The sequence below is a fragment of the Jaculus jaculus genome, chromosome 5 (assembly GCF_020740685.1).
Source record: "Jaculus jaculus isolate mJacJac1 chromosome 5, mJacJac1.mat.Y.cur, whole genome shotgun sequence".
In the NCBI taxonomy this organism is placed as follows: Eukaryota; Metazoa; Chordata; class Mammalia; order Rodentia; family Dipodidae; genus Jaculus; species Jaculus jaculus.
Window position 1 is genome coordinate 130,470,916 of NC_059106.1, and position 20,197 is coordinate 130,491,112.

The 20,197-nt window shown below is 39.9% G+C and overlaps 1 protein-coding gene across 3 annotated transcripts in view; it reads right to left on the bottom strand.

Annotated features, from left to right (window-relative positions):
- Positions 1-19,629, bottom strand: part of Ccdc50 (coiled-coil domain containing 50) — a 70,984-nt gene extending 51,355 nt beyond the window's left edge. For all 3 annotated transcript variants that reach the window (XM_004654263.3, XM_045149295.1, XM_045149294.1), the window contains exon 1: positions 19,525-19,629. In XM_004654263.3, coding sequence (XP_004654320.1) covers positions 19,525-19,573 — 49 coding nt within the window. In that variant the 5' untranslated portion in view covers positions 19,574-19,629. The remainder of the gene's footprint in view (positions 1-19,524) is intronic.
- Positions 19,630-20,197: the final 568 nt, after the last annotated feature.

Below are 20,197 nucleotides of genomic sequence, written 5' to 3' on the forward strand. Positions count from 1 at the left end.
TTAGACAAGTAATCCAAACTAAAAATAAAATAAAACTCAACCAAGATACTTCAGAGCTAACAATGGTCTCTGTCATATGTAGATCCTAGCTACAAATGTGAGTATGAATAAACTCAGTAGCAGAGGCCAGTAAAGTAGAAAGGATATAAAGGGACTAGAAAGGGAGGCCTTAATAGGATGATACTGTATATATGCAAGTAGAATAGACTAATGGGGTGAAAATGCCTAAGTGAGGTCAGGGGAACAGACTGAGTAAAGGAAAGGTAGAGGGAGGCTAATCAAAACCTAACAGGCCACATGAGCCAACATGTAAAATAGTGGCATGTCTGTTATGGGGGAAACCAACTGTTCTCTAAATGGACTGGAGGCCCACTCCGTGGGAGGGAATATATCCCTGATACTGAAAACCTACAAAACGGGTGGTCATGAGCCCTAGGGGTGTAATGTCTGCTGGTGTCTGACTAAATGTGTATAGTATGCTCACCAAACTGCCTGGTAAGCACTTCTGTTCACACACATATTTATTTTATTTATTTGAGAGCTAGAAAGAGGCAGAGGGGTGGGGGGAGGCAGAGAGAGAGGCAGGGACAGAATGGGCACACCAGGGCAGGACCTCCAGCTACTGCAAATGAACTCCAGATGCATGCACCCCCTTTTGCATCTGGCTTACGTGTGTCCTGGAAAAAAAATCAAACCGGTATCCTTTGGCTTTGCAGGCAAATAAATGCCTTAACTGCTAAGCCATCTCTCCAGTGCCCTCTCCTTTTTAATTTCTTTATTATTGACAACTTCTATAACTGTAGACAATAACCTCTGGTAATTTCCTCCTCACCCCCACTTTCCCCTTTGAAATTCCACTCTCTGTCATATTCCCTCTCCCCTCAGTCTTTTATTTTGATGTAATGATCTTTTCCTATTATGAAGGTCTTATGTAGGTAGTGTCAGGCACTGCGATGTCATGAATATTCAGGCCATTTTGTGTCTGCAGGAGCATGTTGTAAGGAGTTCTATCCTTTCTTTGGCTCTTAGATTCTTTCTGCCACCTCTTCTCCAATGGACCCTGAGCCTTGGAAGGTGTGATAGAGATATTTCAGTGCTGAGCAATCATCTGTCACTTCTTCTGAGCACCATGGTGCTTTCTGAGTCATCCCAAGGTCACTGCCTTCTCAAAAGAGAAGGTTCTCTAACCAAAAGTTTTCTCTAACCAAGAGAAAAAAGCAGATGATATGATCCTATACTTAATACTCCAACAGAAAACTTCTCTTTATATTCCATGAATACATGTAGTAAATTTTTAGTAAACAAAAGCCAACATTAAAAAAATTAATACCTTGAGATTTGCTGAGAGAGAAAGTGGTGAAAGCATATCAATAACTTTAAAAACAAGCTAGGAATCATTTGAATCAAAGAAATGAGTGACTGATAAAATGAAAACTTTAAATCACTAAACAAATCTATGATGATACCAGAAGATGTAAAGACCTTCCATGTTTTATGGATTGGCAGAATTTACATTATAAAATAGCTATTTTACAAAAAAAAATTACATATTCCACACAACTCCCACAAAAAAATTCAATAACATCACTCACAGTACTAAAAACAATTCAAAATTTACATGGAAGCACTAAAGATTCTGAATAGTTAAAACAATTCTAAGCAGAAAGACCAATACTAGAAGTATCACAATATTTGATTTCCCATTATGTAGCAATGCCACAGTAACCAAACCAACACAGTACTGGTACAAAAATAGACATACAGACAAATGTAAAATAGATGACCTAGAAGTAAACCCATTTCTATAGCCCACTAACTTTTGACAAAGATCTTCAAATTATGTATCATAGAATGGATAACTTTTAAACAAATCGTGCTGCAAAACTGGATGTCCACATGTTATCAATCTCTCTCATCCAGCATACTTACAAACAGTATTCCAAAAAATATTTTCCTAGTTACTAATACCAGATGATCTCCTAAGCCTCCTATCAATAAAGAAATAAATGACTACATTTTACATAAAATGTGTTTAAGACTGCTGTTTTAAAAGGCCAACTTAAAGCATATTTCTCCCTTCCTCTCTGAGAAGCCATGTATGCTTTTTCAAACTTATTTCAAAGTGGTGATCTATGTTTAAAACTGATTAAGGGTACATACCTTTGAACTCCCTTGTTTTTGGAGGAAAACCCGAAGTGTCCCATAGTCCTCCACCATAAGCATGTATGAATGTGCACACACGCACGCACACACACGCACATACACACACCCTTAATTGTATGCAAAAATTCTGTATTGTGCTTTTACTCTTCTAAGTGAATTTTTTCTCAAGTTTTATAGCCAGGAATAAAGTATCTAATTTTATTTTACAGATATACTCACAAGAAAAAGGCTAGTGAGGGAAACTTTTGCAGAACTAATTCACCTCAAAAGCTTAAAAATTATGAAATACATTTTTCTAGTAAAAACTCTTGGAGGCTGGAGAGATGGATCAGCAGTTAGGCACTTGCCTACAAAGCTTAACAGCCAGGGCTGGATTCCCCAGCACCCACATAAAGCCAGATGCACAATGTGGCACATACATCTGGAGTTTGTTTGCAGTAGCTAGAGGCCCTGGTACACCCTTTCTCACTTTGTCTTCTGTCTCTCTGCTTGAAAATAAACTCTCTCTCTCCAGTGTAATTTGCCAAAATTAATATACAGTATCTAATCACCCTATCCCAAGCAAAGCCAGAATTTTTCTGTCCTAAGGCATGACTACATAACTCTCAGACATTACCCAAGTAAGGTGCACATTTCCAACTCTCACAGGTTAACAAATGCTACAAAAACTAAAAAAGAAATAAAAAGTCATCTCCTCTATCATTCTTTTATATACACACCAAAATTTTCTGATAATACAATTCCTATCGCTCAATTTTTATAACCTTTTAGTACATAGTAATGCCTAGATTAAGTATTCATGTGAGATTGTTTCTTTCAACTGTGACTATTTTCCTTTTATAGAATGGTAGACTTCTATGCATTGTCTTATGTCTATCTAAATGCTATTTACACACTCACTGCTTTGAGAGAAGGGGTTATGTTTAATTCCATTTATTTTATAGATATAAAAACACCCTCTATGAACAATGAAGTTATTCTAGATACTTATTTTGTATTGAGTGTGTATGATAGGCAGCCACTGCGCATGCGTAAGTGCACACATACACACACAGCACTTAGTGGATTACAATGTACTTTCATGGGTTTTTTTTCCTCTTAATCAACTAAAAGAAGTTTTGTTTTTTTTTTTTTATCAACGTCCTCATTTTATTTATGAAGAAACTAAAACACAAAGAAGTTACTTAAGCAAACAAATTATAAATTAAACCCACCTCTACTGGCTTCAGATCTTTTTGTACAAAGTAGAAGAAACTGTATGTCAGAATGGAGTGGAACTAGTAGATGCTAATCAAAATAAGACAAACATGCAATAGATTTTTTGAATGGAAAATAAATTTCAGAAAAGGTAGCAAATGTATTCCAAAAAGTGAGCTTTAGTCCCACTACCCCTTGCTTAAAAAAAAAAAAAAAAAAGTGGGGGAGCAAAGACAGGACATAATTTACTTTGTCTATTTCCCATGAATTAATTGTCATTTACCCATGAAAGTCAGCCTATATTCACTCTTGACAAGCAGGAGCAATACAAGTCTCTTTCACTTTCAGTGCTTCAGACCTTCCTGAAAACATTGCAATAGGAAGTTTCAAGTAAAATCTCTTTGGGAATCTAAGCACCTGCTTCCATCATTATGGCCCTCCACTTAACATTAATGAGTTTCCCTCAGGGAAAAGACAGCATTAATGAATTTTAGACTAATGTCTAGCAGGTACCAAAGATACTTTGGGGGTCTTGGAGAGTTTTCCCTTATGCTAGCCTAACGTACCCATCCTCTGCGGTCTTGAAAACTGATATTCAGCTTCCATTACCCCACAGTTCAAACAGCATCTTTCAAATACGAGAACCAGAGTGCTTTGAGTGCAAAGGAGCTTTCCTCAGTTCTTGGGTGGGCAATAATTCTAAGCTGATAGACACACAGAACTTCCAAAATCCACAGACCATAGATAGAGGGTAAAGTTTGGAAAGATTTTCATAATAGAGCTTAAGAGGAGGAAATGGGGCTGAGCTCCTGCTGTAAGACAGGAGGGGTTCCAGGAAATGGAAAAGACCAACTAAAGACCCTGGTTGGGGTCTGTTATGGGAGTTTACTGGATGGGGACTGAGCTAGTCAATCTAGTTCTCATGCCATGTATTTAGGCACTTCTTAGAAGGGGTAATTTTCACTTCTAGTAAAGAAAAGGAAAACAAAAAACAGACGCCAACCTTATGTACCTGATCTCTAGCAAAGTGGAGGCTGCAAGGTCTCGAAGGAAAGGAGGCAAGATCCCCCACAGACTCGAGGACATGTATCATCTTCAGCCACTTTAGTATGCTTTCAAGTACTATGTTACCCCTAAGTTGCCCCGGGGGACAGTGATTCATACAAAACATCACATATGAGGTATGTGAGTGCTGCCAACAGGACCAGTAGATAACCACTATACATTGGCAGGCTGTGTTAGTCTGAAAACCCATTTGCCTTGTTACTGAAAGAATGCTGTTTGGAAAGGAAATCAGCTCATGTAGCTGAAGGATTTAACAGAAATCCATATCGCTGTTTGGACTATAAGGCTGTATTTAACAACTACTAAAACCTTTTCTCATAATTAATGTTTAGTATAACTTGGAGAAGATGGCAAATGGATGATAATCATTAACTGACTAAAGCTTAGAAAAAATTGGAAGCAGCCTGAGAACCTAATCTATCCTTTATTCTTGAAGAAACTTCCTTGGTTAAAGAGTCTTGATATTGTTAGATTTAAGGATTAGTATAGAGGCACTAAAACAAACCTTTATTTCTTTTTAGTTTAAGTTTTTATAAACAGGGAAGAAAGAGAAGGTGAAGAGAAAGAAGCAGAGAGAAGGAAAGAAGGAAACCAAGAAGAGTGAAAAGGGGGTACACACACCAAAGAGAAAGCAAGAGGGCCCACAAGAAGGACAGAAAGAAAGTGGGAGTAAGGGAAAGCAGGAAAGAGCAAGAAAGAAGTACCTGGACAGTGAGCCAAGACAAGTCCACAGAGGAGGAAACTGCCCTGTGAAGGAGGGGCCTTGTGTGATGTGCTGAGGTAGACGCTGGGGACGGAGGGTGACATTCCTTCTCAGCCCAGCAGTAAGGGATGGAGAAGAGAGGTGATGGGCAGAGAGCTTTGGAACTTGCAGTACTTTGCAGAGGATCCTCAGTTACACTACTCTTGATACTTGTAAATTTTAATGAGCAAAGTAGTTTTTTATCTCTCTGCATTGTGTATACAGATCATTAACCATAAAAAAAGTCTGTTTTATGTGGGTCGTTTGTGTGTGCACACTGTTAGGGTGTTAGGGGCGCCAGTTAGTAAACTAGTTACTGAGGCACTCACCTAGCAATGATGACATCACCATGACAACCAGAGGCCACTGCCACAGCCAGCTGTGCACTGATATGCACATGAGCTAACCCTAAGGTGGTTAATAATAACCATAGTAACTGAGGATCAGGACTGGAGAAAAAAAGACTACAAAAACCCTCAAGAAAGCTGAAGAAGGGCTGGAGAGATGGCTTAGCGGTTAAGCACTTGCCTGTGAAGCCTAAAGACCCCGGTTCGAGGCTCGGTTCCCCAGGTCCCACGTTAGCCAGATGCACAAGGGGGTGCATGTGTCTGGAGTTCGTTTGCAGAGGCTGGAAGCCCTGGCACGCCCACTCTCTCTCTCTCTCCCTCTGTCTTTCTCTCTGTGTCTGTCACTCTCAAATAAATAAATAAAAAACATCATTAGAAAAAAAAAAAAAAAAGAAAGAAAGCTGAAGAAGCTGTCACTCAACCCACAGAGACAGACTCCACGTTACTCTCCATGTTGATACCCGCCACAGGACCACGCAGCCCGTGGGAGCCCCCATTTGGAGTTGGCTGGCGGATGGAGAAGGGCTGACCCAAACACTGCCCACAGACCAAGAGCTGTGCGGTGATCTGTATCGGGACTAGGCTATATTTGAAGGAATCAGAGAAGACAGAACTTGACCAAACTAACTTGTTTCTGGAGTGAATAAAGTGTGGCAATTGAATTAACGTATCTGCCTCTTGACTACTTATTTAACTACATACTCCTAACATGCACACACATGCGTGTACATACGTATGTAGCCTGCTAGAGCACCTGTACAAATGTGGACGTGTGTATGCAGGCTAGAGGACAATCTTAGGTATTATTCCACAAGGACACTTTTCACCTTCCCCCTCCCCTGCTTTGCTCATTCCTTTCCCCTTTTCCTTTTCCTTCTTTCCTTTCCCTGGTTTCTTGTCTCCTTCCCCCCCTTCTCCTTCCCTCCTCTCTATTAGGTAACAACTACAAAGGAAGTATATTTTTCTTAAATCAGGGACACAAAAAATTGGCTCTTACACTGCCAATTCCTGTCAATATCTTAGCACACAATGCATTCTCTGTATTAAAATGCAAGGTGCATCCTAAGCATATTTGCTATACAACCTAATAAACTTTGTATACAAAATATATGTAACATGCATACCCACATATTAACAAGTACACATACAGATACACACACAATTTTGTACAACTGAGGCTCTGGTTTGGGCAATGACTTTTTAGCAATATGATCTTGGGAATATTCTATATCTTCGACCTATCGGTTCTTCATAAATTTGTTGCTGTGTTTTACTGTAGTTCATAGTGAATAGCCATTGACATGGCTGCCTACTTGTGTATACCACTAGGTATACTCTCTAGGTATTCTAGAATCCTATCAGGTGACATTCTGCTCTATTATACTACATCCTGATATTTGGGGTGCTGGAATTCACTGTCATTTGAGGTATTAGTCCTGTTGTGAGAGAGCAGGAGGATGTGAATCCATATTCTGGATAGATGTGCATGGAACAATTCAATATTTCCTGGGATTGTAAATTATTCTCATTTCAGGAGCCATGAATTTTACAATCAGCTACTTGAAAAAACACAGCCCAGGTGCTGTATAAATATTAGAAATATAATGGCCCATAAAATATTCCCTCCTCAAGATATATAATATATATGGAAGAAAAAGTGAATACAAGTATACTGTGATTAATAGATAGTACTATCACATATACAGTTATACTGTGACAACACTAAAACATGGGCATGACAGTTGGGTGCTCAAGAGTGACTCTGCTAAACTGGTAGAAGGTTGGATTAATAAAAATGAGGTAATTTGGTGGTGGTAAGGTTCCCGAAAGTTAAAGTAAGTAATATCCTTGAGCCTGTAGGGGAGAAATGTCCTTAAGCCTATAAGGGGGAATCTAGATTTTTCCTTACCTCTTTTCCCTAAAATTTCACTGGAGGTTGGAATAGGCACCTAAGCATATGATATGGGACCTTGTCTTTCCTTATTTCTTTCTTAGAAGATAAAATTAGCCCATCTCCAAGCTTGGAATGTGCAGTAGACAGCCTCAGGTCATTGGGATGAACTTCCAGACTAGGTGGAGTTATGGACTATGGGATTCATTGAAGATAGAGGGGAAGTTCCCTAATGACAGAAGAAGCTGGCCTGCTTTCACAGGTCCAAGCAGAGAGAGAAAAGCCAAAGCCACACCACACAGCACAGTTAGAAATTCCAGGCAAAGCTCTGGCACTGTGTATATCTTTAAACTGGAATTCCAAATCTACCTCCACACCTTAAGGCTGGAACCTAAGAGCTGCCCATTGATACCTCCCTCCAGCCAAATTACTTCCAGTCCTGAAAACCTTGAAGTGCCTAGACCCCTGGCATGGGGGCTGGGCTAACCATTTCAGCCCCCATCCAGTAAATTTCTATGAAAGACCTCTACCAGGGTCATTTAGTGAGCTTTCCAATTTCTGAAAACCCTTTTTGGGCAAGAGCCCTGCCTTCTCTCCTTAAGTTCTATCTGCAAGGAAATTTATCAAACTAAGTTTCTAGATTTTTTTTTTCCTAATCCTCCAAACTCAGAGTTAAATGAAAACCCTAAGTTAAACCACTCATTTGACAAGGAGATATATTGTAGCTAACCACAAACATACCAGATTGAAGGCAAATGGGTTTTGAAAATGCTGAGAAACTATGTCATTAAACCAGAAGCACTACACTTCAACATCACTGGCCATCTCCTTCATTATCAGAGACCACAGAGTAACTGGGAAACACTGGAAAAGAAAAACAGCTGAGTCAGAAATTTACATCTGTCAGGAGAAATGGTTGGGGATGAAAGCAACAGAGAAAATTAAGAGGGCAAAGTAGCTGAGTGAAGAAGCAGGGCCGTCTCATGGTAGCATTGCTGGAAAGCAATAAAGCTTTCCATAAATAACTTTAAGAAAAACAGCCTCACAAGCTGCCTTTATGACAGGTGTAAGCTTTATGGAGTTGTGTTAATAATATGAAGTCCAAGCCTTTGTAGACAGCAATAACGAAGCAGACTACTCAAGAAAAGAAAAAGCTTAGGTCCTGTTTACTCTCAGGAAATATAGATGCACATACTGATACAAAACACCCAAATTCCCATAATCCTAGAACTCAGGAGGCTGAGGCAGATGGATCACCCATGAGTTCCAGGTCAGCCTGGGCTATACAACAAAACATCCTAAACTTGCCTTCTACTCAAAGAACATCCCATAATCTACTCAAGGTAAAATCCCACAAATGAGAGTTCCCACCAAGTTGATGTTTGAGTTCCATTCTTTTAGTCCCATCATGTGAAGCAGTGACTAAGGTTCCTTCAAAGCAGCAAGTGAAAGGTACAATATTAGATGGAATAGATACTAGTTAAGATTTTATGATGTCCTTAAAATATGACAACATCTAAATGTTCTTCTATACTCTTGGGTCACAGTTATTTTCCTGTATACTGTACTAGTAACCTGTGCGTACTGCAAAGTTAATTTCAACCGAATTTTAAAGCTTCAATTTTCCTCAGTTTCATGACCCACATTTCCAGTGCTGGTGGCCACTATTTTTGACAATGAATGGACTAATTACATTGTTCTAGACAATAATTAGTAAAATGAACAGGGAAGTGCAAATTTAGACAACTGGATCATTCAGTGAAGCTGAACTGGGGTTGAAAAGATTTAAAACCACTATCGCTATCTGTGTATTTGGCGTGTGTGTGTGACCAAGAGCACATGGAAGTACACTTATATTTTAACGGTTTTATTACCACTTGCCACTATGGACACCCAAGATTCTGGAACACTACTCTTGCTAGCCACTAATTTAACCTCAAGTGCTTAGCCCTTCAGCTGACAGTAATTTTGCTAACTTCAGCAGGGTGAACAAGACAAGAGGCATTCTACATTTATGAAGCAACCACAGAGATAAACTGACATAACTCAACTTGGAAAGGGAACTAGATTAAAAGAATTAAACTCTTAAAACACAACTGCTACTGAGTAAGCCCATCACACTGCTAATTCAACACTAATCAAATACTTCCCAAGAACTTTGGAATCTAACTAGCAAATATATGTATTTGTGAATTTCAAATGACTATGACAATCACACTTACCATTTTCCTCCTAAATTCTCTTCCCTGCCTTAAAAGAATGTTCACGTATTGCATGTGTAATCTGTTTTAGAACAAATGTGAGCTCACAAGGTATCTAAAGTATTCCATCACAAAAGTAAGTTTAACAAGAACAGTCCCACATGAAAATTTTCATTTTCAGATACAGACAAAACTTCATGATTAAACATAAATGATTATCAAACCTACATTAAAGAGATAAAAGATGAAACTCTTACAGTGACTATGGTGCTCCAAGCAGACACTAGTTCCATGAGATCTTGTGTGAATACCTAGCACACAAAAAGGCAGATGGTGGTAATCAACTCTGGTTCTACCACTCTGACTGACTTACACATGGTTACATGTGTAATATGAGAGACATAGCCATCAACAAGCACATGAACAGTGGAAGGCACCTATTTTTTAAAGGTTCTGCTAACTTATTTGGATGGAAACAGTCACATCGTCCATGTAGATGACAAAGAGACTACTGCTAGCCAGAATCCTCAAAAGAATAAACAGCACCATGTAAGCAATAGGGACTAGTTTGTCCAAGGCATACTTTCTCTAAGAATACTCATGGTAAGCATCTGCTCTATTTTAAGTCCACGTGTATCCCTGAAGAAACTCCATCTGTCTGTTGTCTCTTTGAAGGGGACTTTTCCTGGCACTTAAGCCAGCCCTCAGATGGTTTGGCAGCCAGTTCTCTGTTTGCCTTAGCCTAGAAAGAAAAGTCACTCATCCCCTAAAACCTCTGTGGAGTAAACCCAGTGGTGCCCACTAAAACCCAAAAGGGCATATCCAACCCATCTTACCAGGGGAAGAAAACCATCTTGTTTCATTGGCTTCATATGACTAGAGGTCCCTTAAATAGTAGTGACTGTTGAGTTCTATTTAGCCCTGAGTCAGAAATTTACACTTTCAATTTCTCTTCTGCAGGGAGCTACTTTGGCTAGCACATTCTTTTCTATTAGGATTAATAAAATAATTTTCATTTCAAAAAAAAAAATCAATATTCAACATTTACATTTTTACTATAAACAAAAACCACAAGTGGACAAAGTAAGATATACTTAGGTTTTTGCTCTCATGTACTATAAAACTCAAAATCCCACTTTGGTAACTATTTGATAGAGTTCTACACACATTTCTAGTAACCTTGGAGAATGTAAATAAATTTTAAAAAATAGGAACAGGGCTGGAGAGATGGCTTAGTACTTGTCAGCAAAGCCAAAGGACCCAGGCTCAATTCCCCAGTACCCATGAAAGCCAGATGCACATGATGGCACAAGTGTCTGGAGTTCATTTGCAGTGGACAGAGGCCCTGACACACCCATTCTCTCTCTCTCCCTCTCCCCCTCTCCCTCTCTCCCAGTGCCATATTGGGTTCGTTTTAGATCTGGAGAAGCTTCTTTTTACAGATAGCAGAAAAAGGCAAAGTTGAGTATCTACACAACACGTGAGCAATAGTATGCACCCAGATGTATACCACAGCCTTTCACAAAATGTTTCTGTATGAAACCCCATGTATTTGACCTAATAAATATCTCCGATGAACAGATAAAAGAATTGGAACCAAGAGATGCTGATCTGAGCAGCTGCAGCCAATAAATGGTTTAAAAAAAAAAAAAGGAGATACAAAAACTAGGTCTTACAAATCTAGGCTCAAAGTAATTCCCTTCATAAACATGTTTCTCAACTGGACTCCAGCTTTGTACTCAGGTTATATGTCAAACTGAATGAACTGATGTAAGCTAAACCCAATATTGCAAAATAATTCTAGGAGGAGGTCAATTATTGAAGAGATGCATAGCAAAAAAATGTGTCAATTCAGAGTAGTCTACACTTTAAAATATAAAAGAAAATGGTACTTGTAATACATGCTGCCAAGTAAGAATCAGAAATATCTGCATTTCTGATCCCTCTTCCAGTACATGAATTAGTTCAACAACTACACTCAACAATGTTGGAGACTAAATAGAGAAACCCTCAGATTGAGAACAAGAAAAAAGCTAACTAAAGGAAAACTGAATTTTGGTAAACTTTATAATAAAAATACATGAAACCCCAAAGATTTCTACTTGGTTTTGTTTAAGACAGGGTCTCTTGGACTGGAGAGATGGCGTAGTGGTTAAAAGCACTTGCTCACAAAGCTTAACTGCCCAGATTCAATTCTCCAGTACCCATGTAAAGCCAGATGCAGGGAGGCAGAGGTAGGAGGACCACCATGAGTTTGAGACCATCATGAAACTACATAGTGAATTCCAGGTCAGCCTGGGCTACAGTGAGACCCTACCTGGAAAAAAAAAAAAAAAAAAAGAGGGCTGATACATCCATACTCAAGTACAGTCTGCCAGCCCCTCCCTCCCCCACCCCCTTTATCCCCCCTTGTAAATAAATATTTTTTAATATTTTACTTTTACTTATTTGTGAGAGAACATGTCAGATGACAGATGGAGAGAGAAAGAGACAGAGAGAATGGGGGCATCAGGGCATCTAGCCACTGCAAATGAATGCATGCACCATCTTGTGTATCTAGTTCAGGTGGGTCCTGGGGAATTGAACCTAGGTCTTTTGGTTTTGCAGGAAAGTGCCTTAACCACTAAACCATCTCTCCAGCACTAAAATATTAAAAAAATAAATAAATAAAAACACAAGGAAGGTCTCATCTTGCCAAGGATATTAAGCATCATGTAGATGAGGATGACCTTCAATTCCCACCACCAAGTGCTAGGATTATAGGCATGTTAGTTCTTATGTTATTCCAGCATTGTCCTCTTTAGTTAATCATTTTGTAAAAGATCAACTCTACAGAGATTTTGTGGGAACACAATAAAAACAACAAAAAGAATGCCTGGCACAAACAATAAAGCCCAGTTTAAAATGAGGCCAGACCACAGACATCTGGGCAAACAATAGAAGCAGAAGTGGCAACTCAGATTCCAGCTATCACTGACTAAATAGGGAACATTTTGTAGAAGCCAGAAAGTGATCTGTGAATGAATGCAGAGACTGATACTGAACAGTCCTTTCTAAAGGAGCTGCTCACCAAGACATGAAGGCAAATAGCTAGTAGATGGGGAGTGCCAGGACCTTAAGTCTGTTCTTTCTTTCTCCATTTCAATATTTCTAGTACACTCAATATTAGCAACTGTGATACTTAAAAAAAAAAAAATCATAGGTTGTCTTCAATAGTCAATAAAACAAATTTTGTTGATGGGGGTGCAGTAAAGAGAAAACCATAAATTATTAGAACTTTTACTTTATGCACTTATAAGTCCTAGGGTAAAATTAATGGAAATTGACTCAGTCTTTATGACTCATTAGAAAAGCAAAAGTCAAACATCCAATGGAGACGCCCTAGTTATTTGTCACTAAGCAGATTCATCACAAATAGAAATGTTCACTACACAAGCTTTTACAGTTTGCTGAGAAACTGGCCTATGCTGCTTCAGCCAATTTCTCAGAAGTCATCTCATCTAAAAATGCCCATAATGGATTTTGAACAGAGACAGTTATTAAGTAATAAGCTAAAAAATAAAAGCAAAAGATTTAGAAACTAGATCTGATGGTACTAGGGATGTAGCTCCGTGGTACAACACTCACCAAGCATTTTTAAAACCCTGTGCTTTATATTAAATGAAGTTTTATGACTTAGCGTTCATATTGACAACTGCAATATCAAAAAGCAGTTTTCTTAAGGTTTCACTGAAAGCAGTCTCAAAGAATATGTATTTATTTGTTGGTTTATTTACCTAAAGTACAAGACAGCACCACAGGGTCATATGTTCTGTTACAAGTACTCATATCTACCTCTTTAGGAGAAAAGCAGCCATCAAAAAACAGAAATGAATGAGCATGGCTCTATTCCTATAAAACTACACACTGCAATTTGAAGTTCATGTAACTTTTACATACTACAAAATATTCATTTTTGACAATTGAAAACCATCCACATCAGTCTTTGAATAAAGAAACTGAAGTATAGACATAAAATGGAAGCTTACCAAGCAATAAAATAAAATAATCAGTAATATACATAAAAATCAGACCCTATGCAAAAAGAAAAAAATCAGGTTCAAAATAATATTTACTATGTTATCCTATTTTGATAGGCAATACTAAAGTGACAGAAATCAAATCAGTGCCTAGCTGGCAGGAACTGGGAAAGGAGGTGAGAATTGAGGGTTATAAACTCTTGTGACTACAAGTATCAAAACTCAAGAACTATAGAATAAAAAATGATTTTTTACTGTATATAAATTATATGTCAGTGAATTTAACTGAAAAATACAGGGGGGGAAGCAAGAAACTGACATATAAACAAGAATGGTTATACAACAATATGGTCTATTATAAAGTTTTCACAGTTCTTATGACAGTATATGGTTACCAAATGCATATATACACACCTGTGTGTATATGTGTGTGTGCGCACACTTTTAAATGAAATTTTAAAAAAACCAAAAAACAAATGTCATGTACTGAGACGTTCTTTCCAGTAGTTTTTAAATTCAAGCATGTGGAACATTCTAAATGCAAACATCTAAATAAACATCTTTCTGAATATAAAATGAATTACCCTTTGTAAATCATCAAACCAAAGATCTAGGATATCCTAATTCTCTATTTTTGAAGCACAGGACACATTTTAACAGGTCATCAGGCAAAGGCACTTACATGCCTACCTCTGAACGTGTTTTTGGTATCTGAAGTAAAATTCATTTATCTCAAAAATACAAAAAGTAAGAAAAGACCATGATCTATGGTTTTGAGTTAACTTCCCTAATAAGTTTTAGATTTCAATTCCTTAAATATCTGTCCCTTCCTGAAGTTTGAGTATACCAGGAAAGATATGCAATTTTCTGCATGGCTTTTCAAACAGAAAAATACTGAGGCAAGTATAAGATTTCTTGTGATTCAAGTAGTAATTCTTTTGTTGAACCAGAAACGAAATTTCACAGTTATGGATATGCAATATACTGAAAATAACACCTTAGAAAATCTGAGTCTTGCCATTCACAATTTTCTTTTTTTGTGTGTGTCTTTAACAATAATATTAGATGAAGCACTTCAGAACTAATTTCTATGTATCTACAAAACTATTTATAAGAAAAAAGGAGAAGGAAGGCAGGAGGAAAAAAGCATATAGGAGGGAAGACTGAACTGTTAACTTGTCTAATTCTAGGCCCCTAAGTGGTAATTCTTAGCTAATAAACCTGATTTCCTGACTCTGGACCAAAAGTTTTCACATGGAAAATGAGGAAACTGGCCTGGACCAATAATTATTTTTTCCTTTTTTTTTTTGCTCACCAGTTTCCCCTAATACAACTCATGGACCAATAATTTTTAATGTTTTTCTTCTCTATTTTTTCCTCAAGTAACAGTGGGCTCTATATAATTTCCTACATGAAAACTATCAGTGCCTGTAATTTATCGTGTGTGTGTTTGTGTATGTATTACACAGACAAAATTATACCTATTTGGGGAAATTTTCACTTATTCAGAGAAATCTTACATGCCTACATACAACAAAAAACTTACAGCATTTTTTTTCTCCTTTAGGCAAGGGACATTTTTGGTACACATATGAGTTTATATTTATAAGATTTAAAATTTGTTTTATTTGTGTTTCTGACAAAGGGTCTCACTATGTAGTCCAATCTAGCATCAAATTCATGATCTTCCTACCTCGGCCCCCAGAGTATTTGGATTACAGGTATGTGTCCCCTTGACCCATTAAATTAAAACATTTTCTTTTACAACCCATGTATTTCAAGTTGTGATCAGGGTCATTGCCACATACCCCAGAAGTTTTATTTTAATATACACAGTACTACCCACACATGCTATATGGCAATTAGCAGATAATTATTTTTTTAAATCTGTATCAAGATTCCTTTTAGCTCCTTAACTATGTGATACTACTTTGAAGAAAATGTTTTTACTGTAACTGAATTCTAATAATAACTTCCAAGGCTATGATAGAAGGCAAGGAACTATTTCTTTTTAAAAAATGTGTATTTGTGAGCACAGAAAAGGAGGAAAGGAAGGGAAGGGAAGAAGGGAAAAAGAATGGGCACACCAGGCCCTCTTGCTGCTACAAATGAACTCCAGATGCATGTGTCACTTTGTGCAACTGACTTTCCATCAGTACTGGGGAAGAGAACCCCAATCATCAAGTTTTGCAAGCAAGTGCCTTTAATTGCTGAGTCATCTCCCCAGCTTCTCTTTATTTTCGATGCTATACATCTATTAGATGAATATAACATAGAAGACATGTGTACATAAATTAAACATGAGACAAAATTAAAATGGAGTCCTTTCTCCATTTCTTCATTCAGTTACTGACACAATGAAATATCTGTTATTTGCTAGCTACATGACAGCTATGAAGCCAGATGAGGAAAGAAAACCAAGAGAAGACACAGTTCAAGAAGATATAATCAAGGTTTCATGAGAACAACAGAAACTGCTGTGGAACTCTGATGAAAAAAGGAAAGCAAACTCACCATGAACCCAGATAATACACATCTTTTATGAATACTGACTCAGTGACATCATACTAGCTTCCTACTATCCAGGCAGTAAGTCTTAGCTATCAAGGACTACTGAGTTAGCTTACTGTACCAGACATGCTTTTATCTTTCATCTTGAATTTCTGAATGTACACCATCACTTTAACTTACCTCAGTATGTGGCCTAGGTGTTCTACACCTAAAATCAATCACTCCCTTCTATGTAGGATTCCCTACAGACATTTCTAAAACTGCATTGTATTTTTTTTTTTTTTACTATTTTATTTGTTTTTTTAGGTAGAGTCCCACTCTAGTACAAGCTAACTTGGAATTTACTATGTAGTCTAAGGCTGGCCTCAAACTCATAGCAATCCTCCTACCTTGGCCTCCGGAGTGCTGGGATTAAAGGCATGCACCACCATGCCTGGCTATTTTTCACTATTATAAAAAAAGAACTTGTTCACAAAATAGCTAGCCAACTAAACTTCAAAACATAGGTTACTCCTAAGGTGGCCTGATTTTAAATAAACATAATGAATGGGTACACGCATGCATGCAGAATTCACCAACTCTGGGAATGGTGAATCTTGCCATTTGAACAACAACAATACAAAACAACACACACACAAAAAAAAAATGGACAAGACTTGATGAACTGCTGAATGGACAGAAAAACAAGGTGTCAGATTTTTCAACATAAGACCAACATGATTTTTCCAATACATTTCAACCAGCAAGAACAGCAAGTTGACATTTAACTAACTTAAATCCTTTCACTGATAAGAACTCAAATTTCTGTCTCCTAGTTGGAGAGATTTCCTGAGGTATACACTATGCCACAGTTGTTTGTGCATGTGGAAAGGTGTTTAAAAATAGGCCTTTCCCAGTACTGAAACTCTTTGTCCTTCATAAAAACTAAAGAGGCAAGAATTACTTTAATCTAGGAAAGATCTTCAAATAATCCATTACCCTGGTGTCAGCCACTACCCATGACCTCTTTAGTATGGTCACAACAAAGGGCAGAGTGTTCCAACCTCTTCTACTGAAAGACAGTGGGAAGTGGCATTCACTGCATTCTCAGTCTACTGAAACCTACCCCGTGATGTCAAATGTAACAAAAAAAATTTAAATTTAAATTAAAAAGTGGAGAAGACAGAGATAGAGATATTTTTAAGGAACGTTCAAAAATCTGAGCCTGAATATTGAGCAAGTTACTACCTTACTCCCTTGTACTTGTTGGAGTCTCAGTTATTACCACAGTCTAAAAGTTTGTGCATGTTTCTATTAAGGGCACCAGCTTTATTCTCTTTAATTAGGGCAAAGCTATTGTTAGAGGGTAACTGGGCCACAATTAAAAAGTGTCACATTTAAAAAAAGACATAATTTACTAGGCCTGGGCTACCTCCCTAATCAAACATTTGCCACTGCAAGGATGGTCCTTGTAAATACACCATTCTTGTTGCTGAGAGGACTGGAAAAAAGAAAAAAAAGAAAGAAAAATGACCCACAACCTCCTTCAAAATAAATGTGTTAAATACTCAATTTAACAAAGATGAGTGAAGAGCCACACCGTATCATTTTATCAGAATATGTAAAACTGAATTGACAGTGTATTAGACAACATGAAAGTAGTTTGCATGCATGCATATACAGAATATGAACGAATATTAGTTTTACATCTTTTTTCCAGGCCACTGATATGGATCCAAGGCTGGGTGCACACAGCACACACTGAATGACTGATGGCTTTCTTCAGGCCAGACTGTTTTGAATTCATCTACTATCAAAGGAACATGAACAAGAAAGCATTTTTTTTTCCTTAAGAGGTGCAACACACACACACACACACACACACACACACACACACACACACACACACACACACACACACACACACACACCCTCTCTTCCTCCCTCCTTCCCTCCCTCATATTCAGAAGGAAGGAACCACCAGACAATTGCTAAGACTCAGACTCTTGAGGTAAAACTCATCTTCCTATCCTATCACTGAAGACTGTCCATCGTCTTCACAATGAACAGAGTAAGACAGCAAGATGAGAACAGTCTTACCCAAAGCCAGGCTAGGTGGAGACAGCATTATTGAAGTCTTGGCCTTGGGTGTTCAAACTTTGGGAACAACAGGGCAGATGCAGCCCATTAAATTGGACATAAAATCAGTGACTACTTACTAGTCACTAGGTTTGGGAAACACTGAGACAAAATAATAATAATAATCAAGTAGTCACTAGTTGAGGGGTGGGATAAGGAATTTCTTGGTTGGCCTGAACTAGACCACTTGCATCAAATAAAGTTGGCAATGAAACATACACTTCTAAACAAGCAAAATCTTTCTTTCCAGTTCCACATTCCCAAGACAGCGCAGGCCACAAACCACAGGTGAGACAAATGGTACCCACAACAAAGGCGGCTGTTTGAAAGTCCTAGTACCAGTCAATAGCAGTCAAGATCTTTGGTGCTTCCAGGTTATAAGTAAGGATAGCCAGTTAGCTAAAGCCCAAGGTGTCCAACACCCAAAGAAAGAAACAAACAAAACAAATCAGGCCTCAGGGCATCTGCTGTAGACAAGGAAAGGTTGGTCTACTTGCAGTTGACCAGGCCACGCTAGCGCGACTCAATCCACTTTCCTGGGCATCAATATGGGGAAATAAAAAAATAAATAAATTTAATAAAAAAAAAATCAAGGTCACAAGGCTCCCCTTTCTCACAGACTGTATTCCCGGGAAACAAAAGGAAGGGAAGCAAGGTTCTTAATGTTTTTTGGGGAAGGGAAGCAGGGAAGGGAAAAAGGAGTGAAGGCATGAAGAAGATAGAGGACGGAGGGGAGAGATGGAGAGGAAGGTGGCTAGAGAAGAAAGAGGGAAAGAGAGAGGGAAGAGGGGAGGGAGGGAAAGAGACAGACAGACAGAGACCTACTTCGCCTCTGCCCACTTAAGGGCCATGCCAAGCCCAAACTTTGAAACCTAGAGGAAGGTGGGGAAGTCAGGACCAGGATGCAGGGCTGGTAAAAGCGGGGAGAGAAGGAGGGAAAGAGTCATGTTTCAAAACAAAGGTTCCACACGGAGTTGGACGTCAGCCGCTCCCCAGCCCGACAGCCTTCAACCAGCTCGGCTGGGCCTCCGACTTTAGGAGCCTGGAGCCACACGCAGCGGGCTCGCGAGCGTCCCTGAGGGCTGAGCATCAGCCCAGGCTCTCGCTGCGGCTGGCTGCGGCGGCGCCCGGCCTCCCCCAGCCCCAAGCAGCCCAGGCCGGGTGCAGCACGTGAGGATCCCCGACCCCCTACCCTCCGCCCGCGGCCGAGCCCAGCTCGGCAGGCGTCCTCAGATCTCCCCCGACACAGAGCGCTGCCGGCGGGCCCTACCTTCCTTCACGCCGGGAAGCTTGGACTGGTCGATGCTCACTTCGGCCATGTTGGGCCGGGGTCCGCCCGCACCGCGCAGCACCGCACCGCTCCGAGCGAGCGCGCGCCCCGACGCGGCGGCGGCGGCGCCGACGAGGATGACCGGGGCCGAGCGCTCGAGCGCGCGCGAGGTCCGGGGCTCGGCGACGCGCGGCGGCCCCAGCGCACACCCCTCTCCCCCCCGGCGCGGATCGATACCCACGCTCCCGGAGTCCGGAAATGGACCCGCGCCGTCCAGTACGGAGGGAGAGAGGAGACAGAAAGACGAGACGCGCGCGCGGGAGGGAGGGCGGACGCGCCGGGCGTGGAGGGGAGGGGAAGGGAGGAGGGAGCGACAGGTCTGGAGCCGCAGCCCCGAGGGGCGGACGAAGACCGGGCTCCCGGCTCTCCTCGGTGCCGACACGCGCCGCCAGGCCCCCGCCCGGCCTCCGGCCACGACCTTGTGTCCTGAAAGCCTGGGCCTCAAGGCCACGCGGGTCACCCTGAGCAGGCGCCCCTGACCGCGGTGGAGTCGGGACCTCAGCTGACTGCGCGCCCAGCCCTGCCTCCAGCTCAGTCCTCCGGCCCAGGCTTAAAGGGTATTATATGGTGCGTGGAGAGGAAGGGGAGCCCACTAAAAGAAAAACACCTGAAG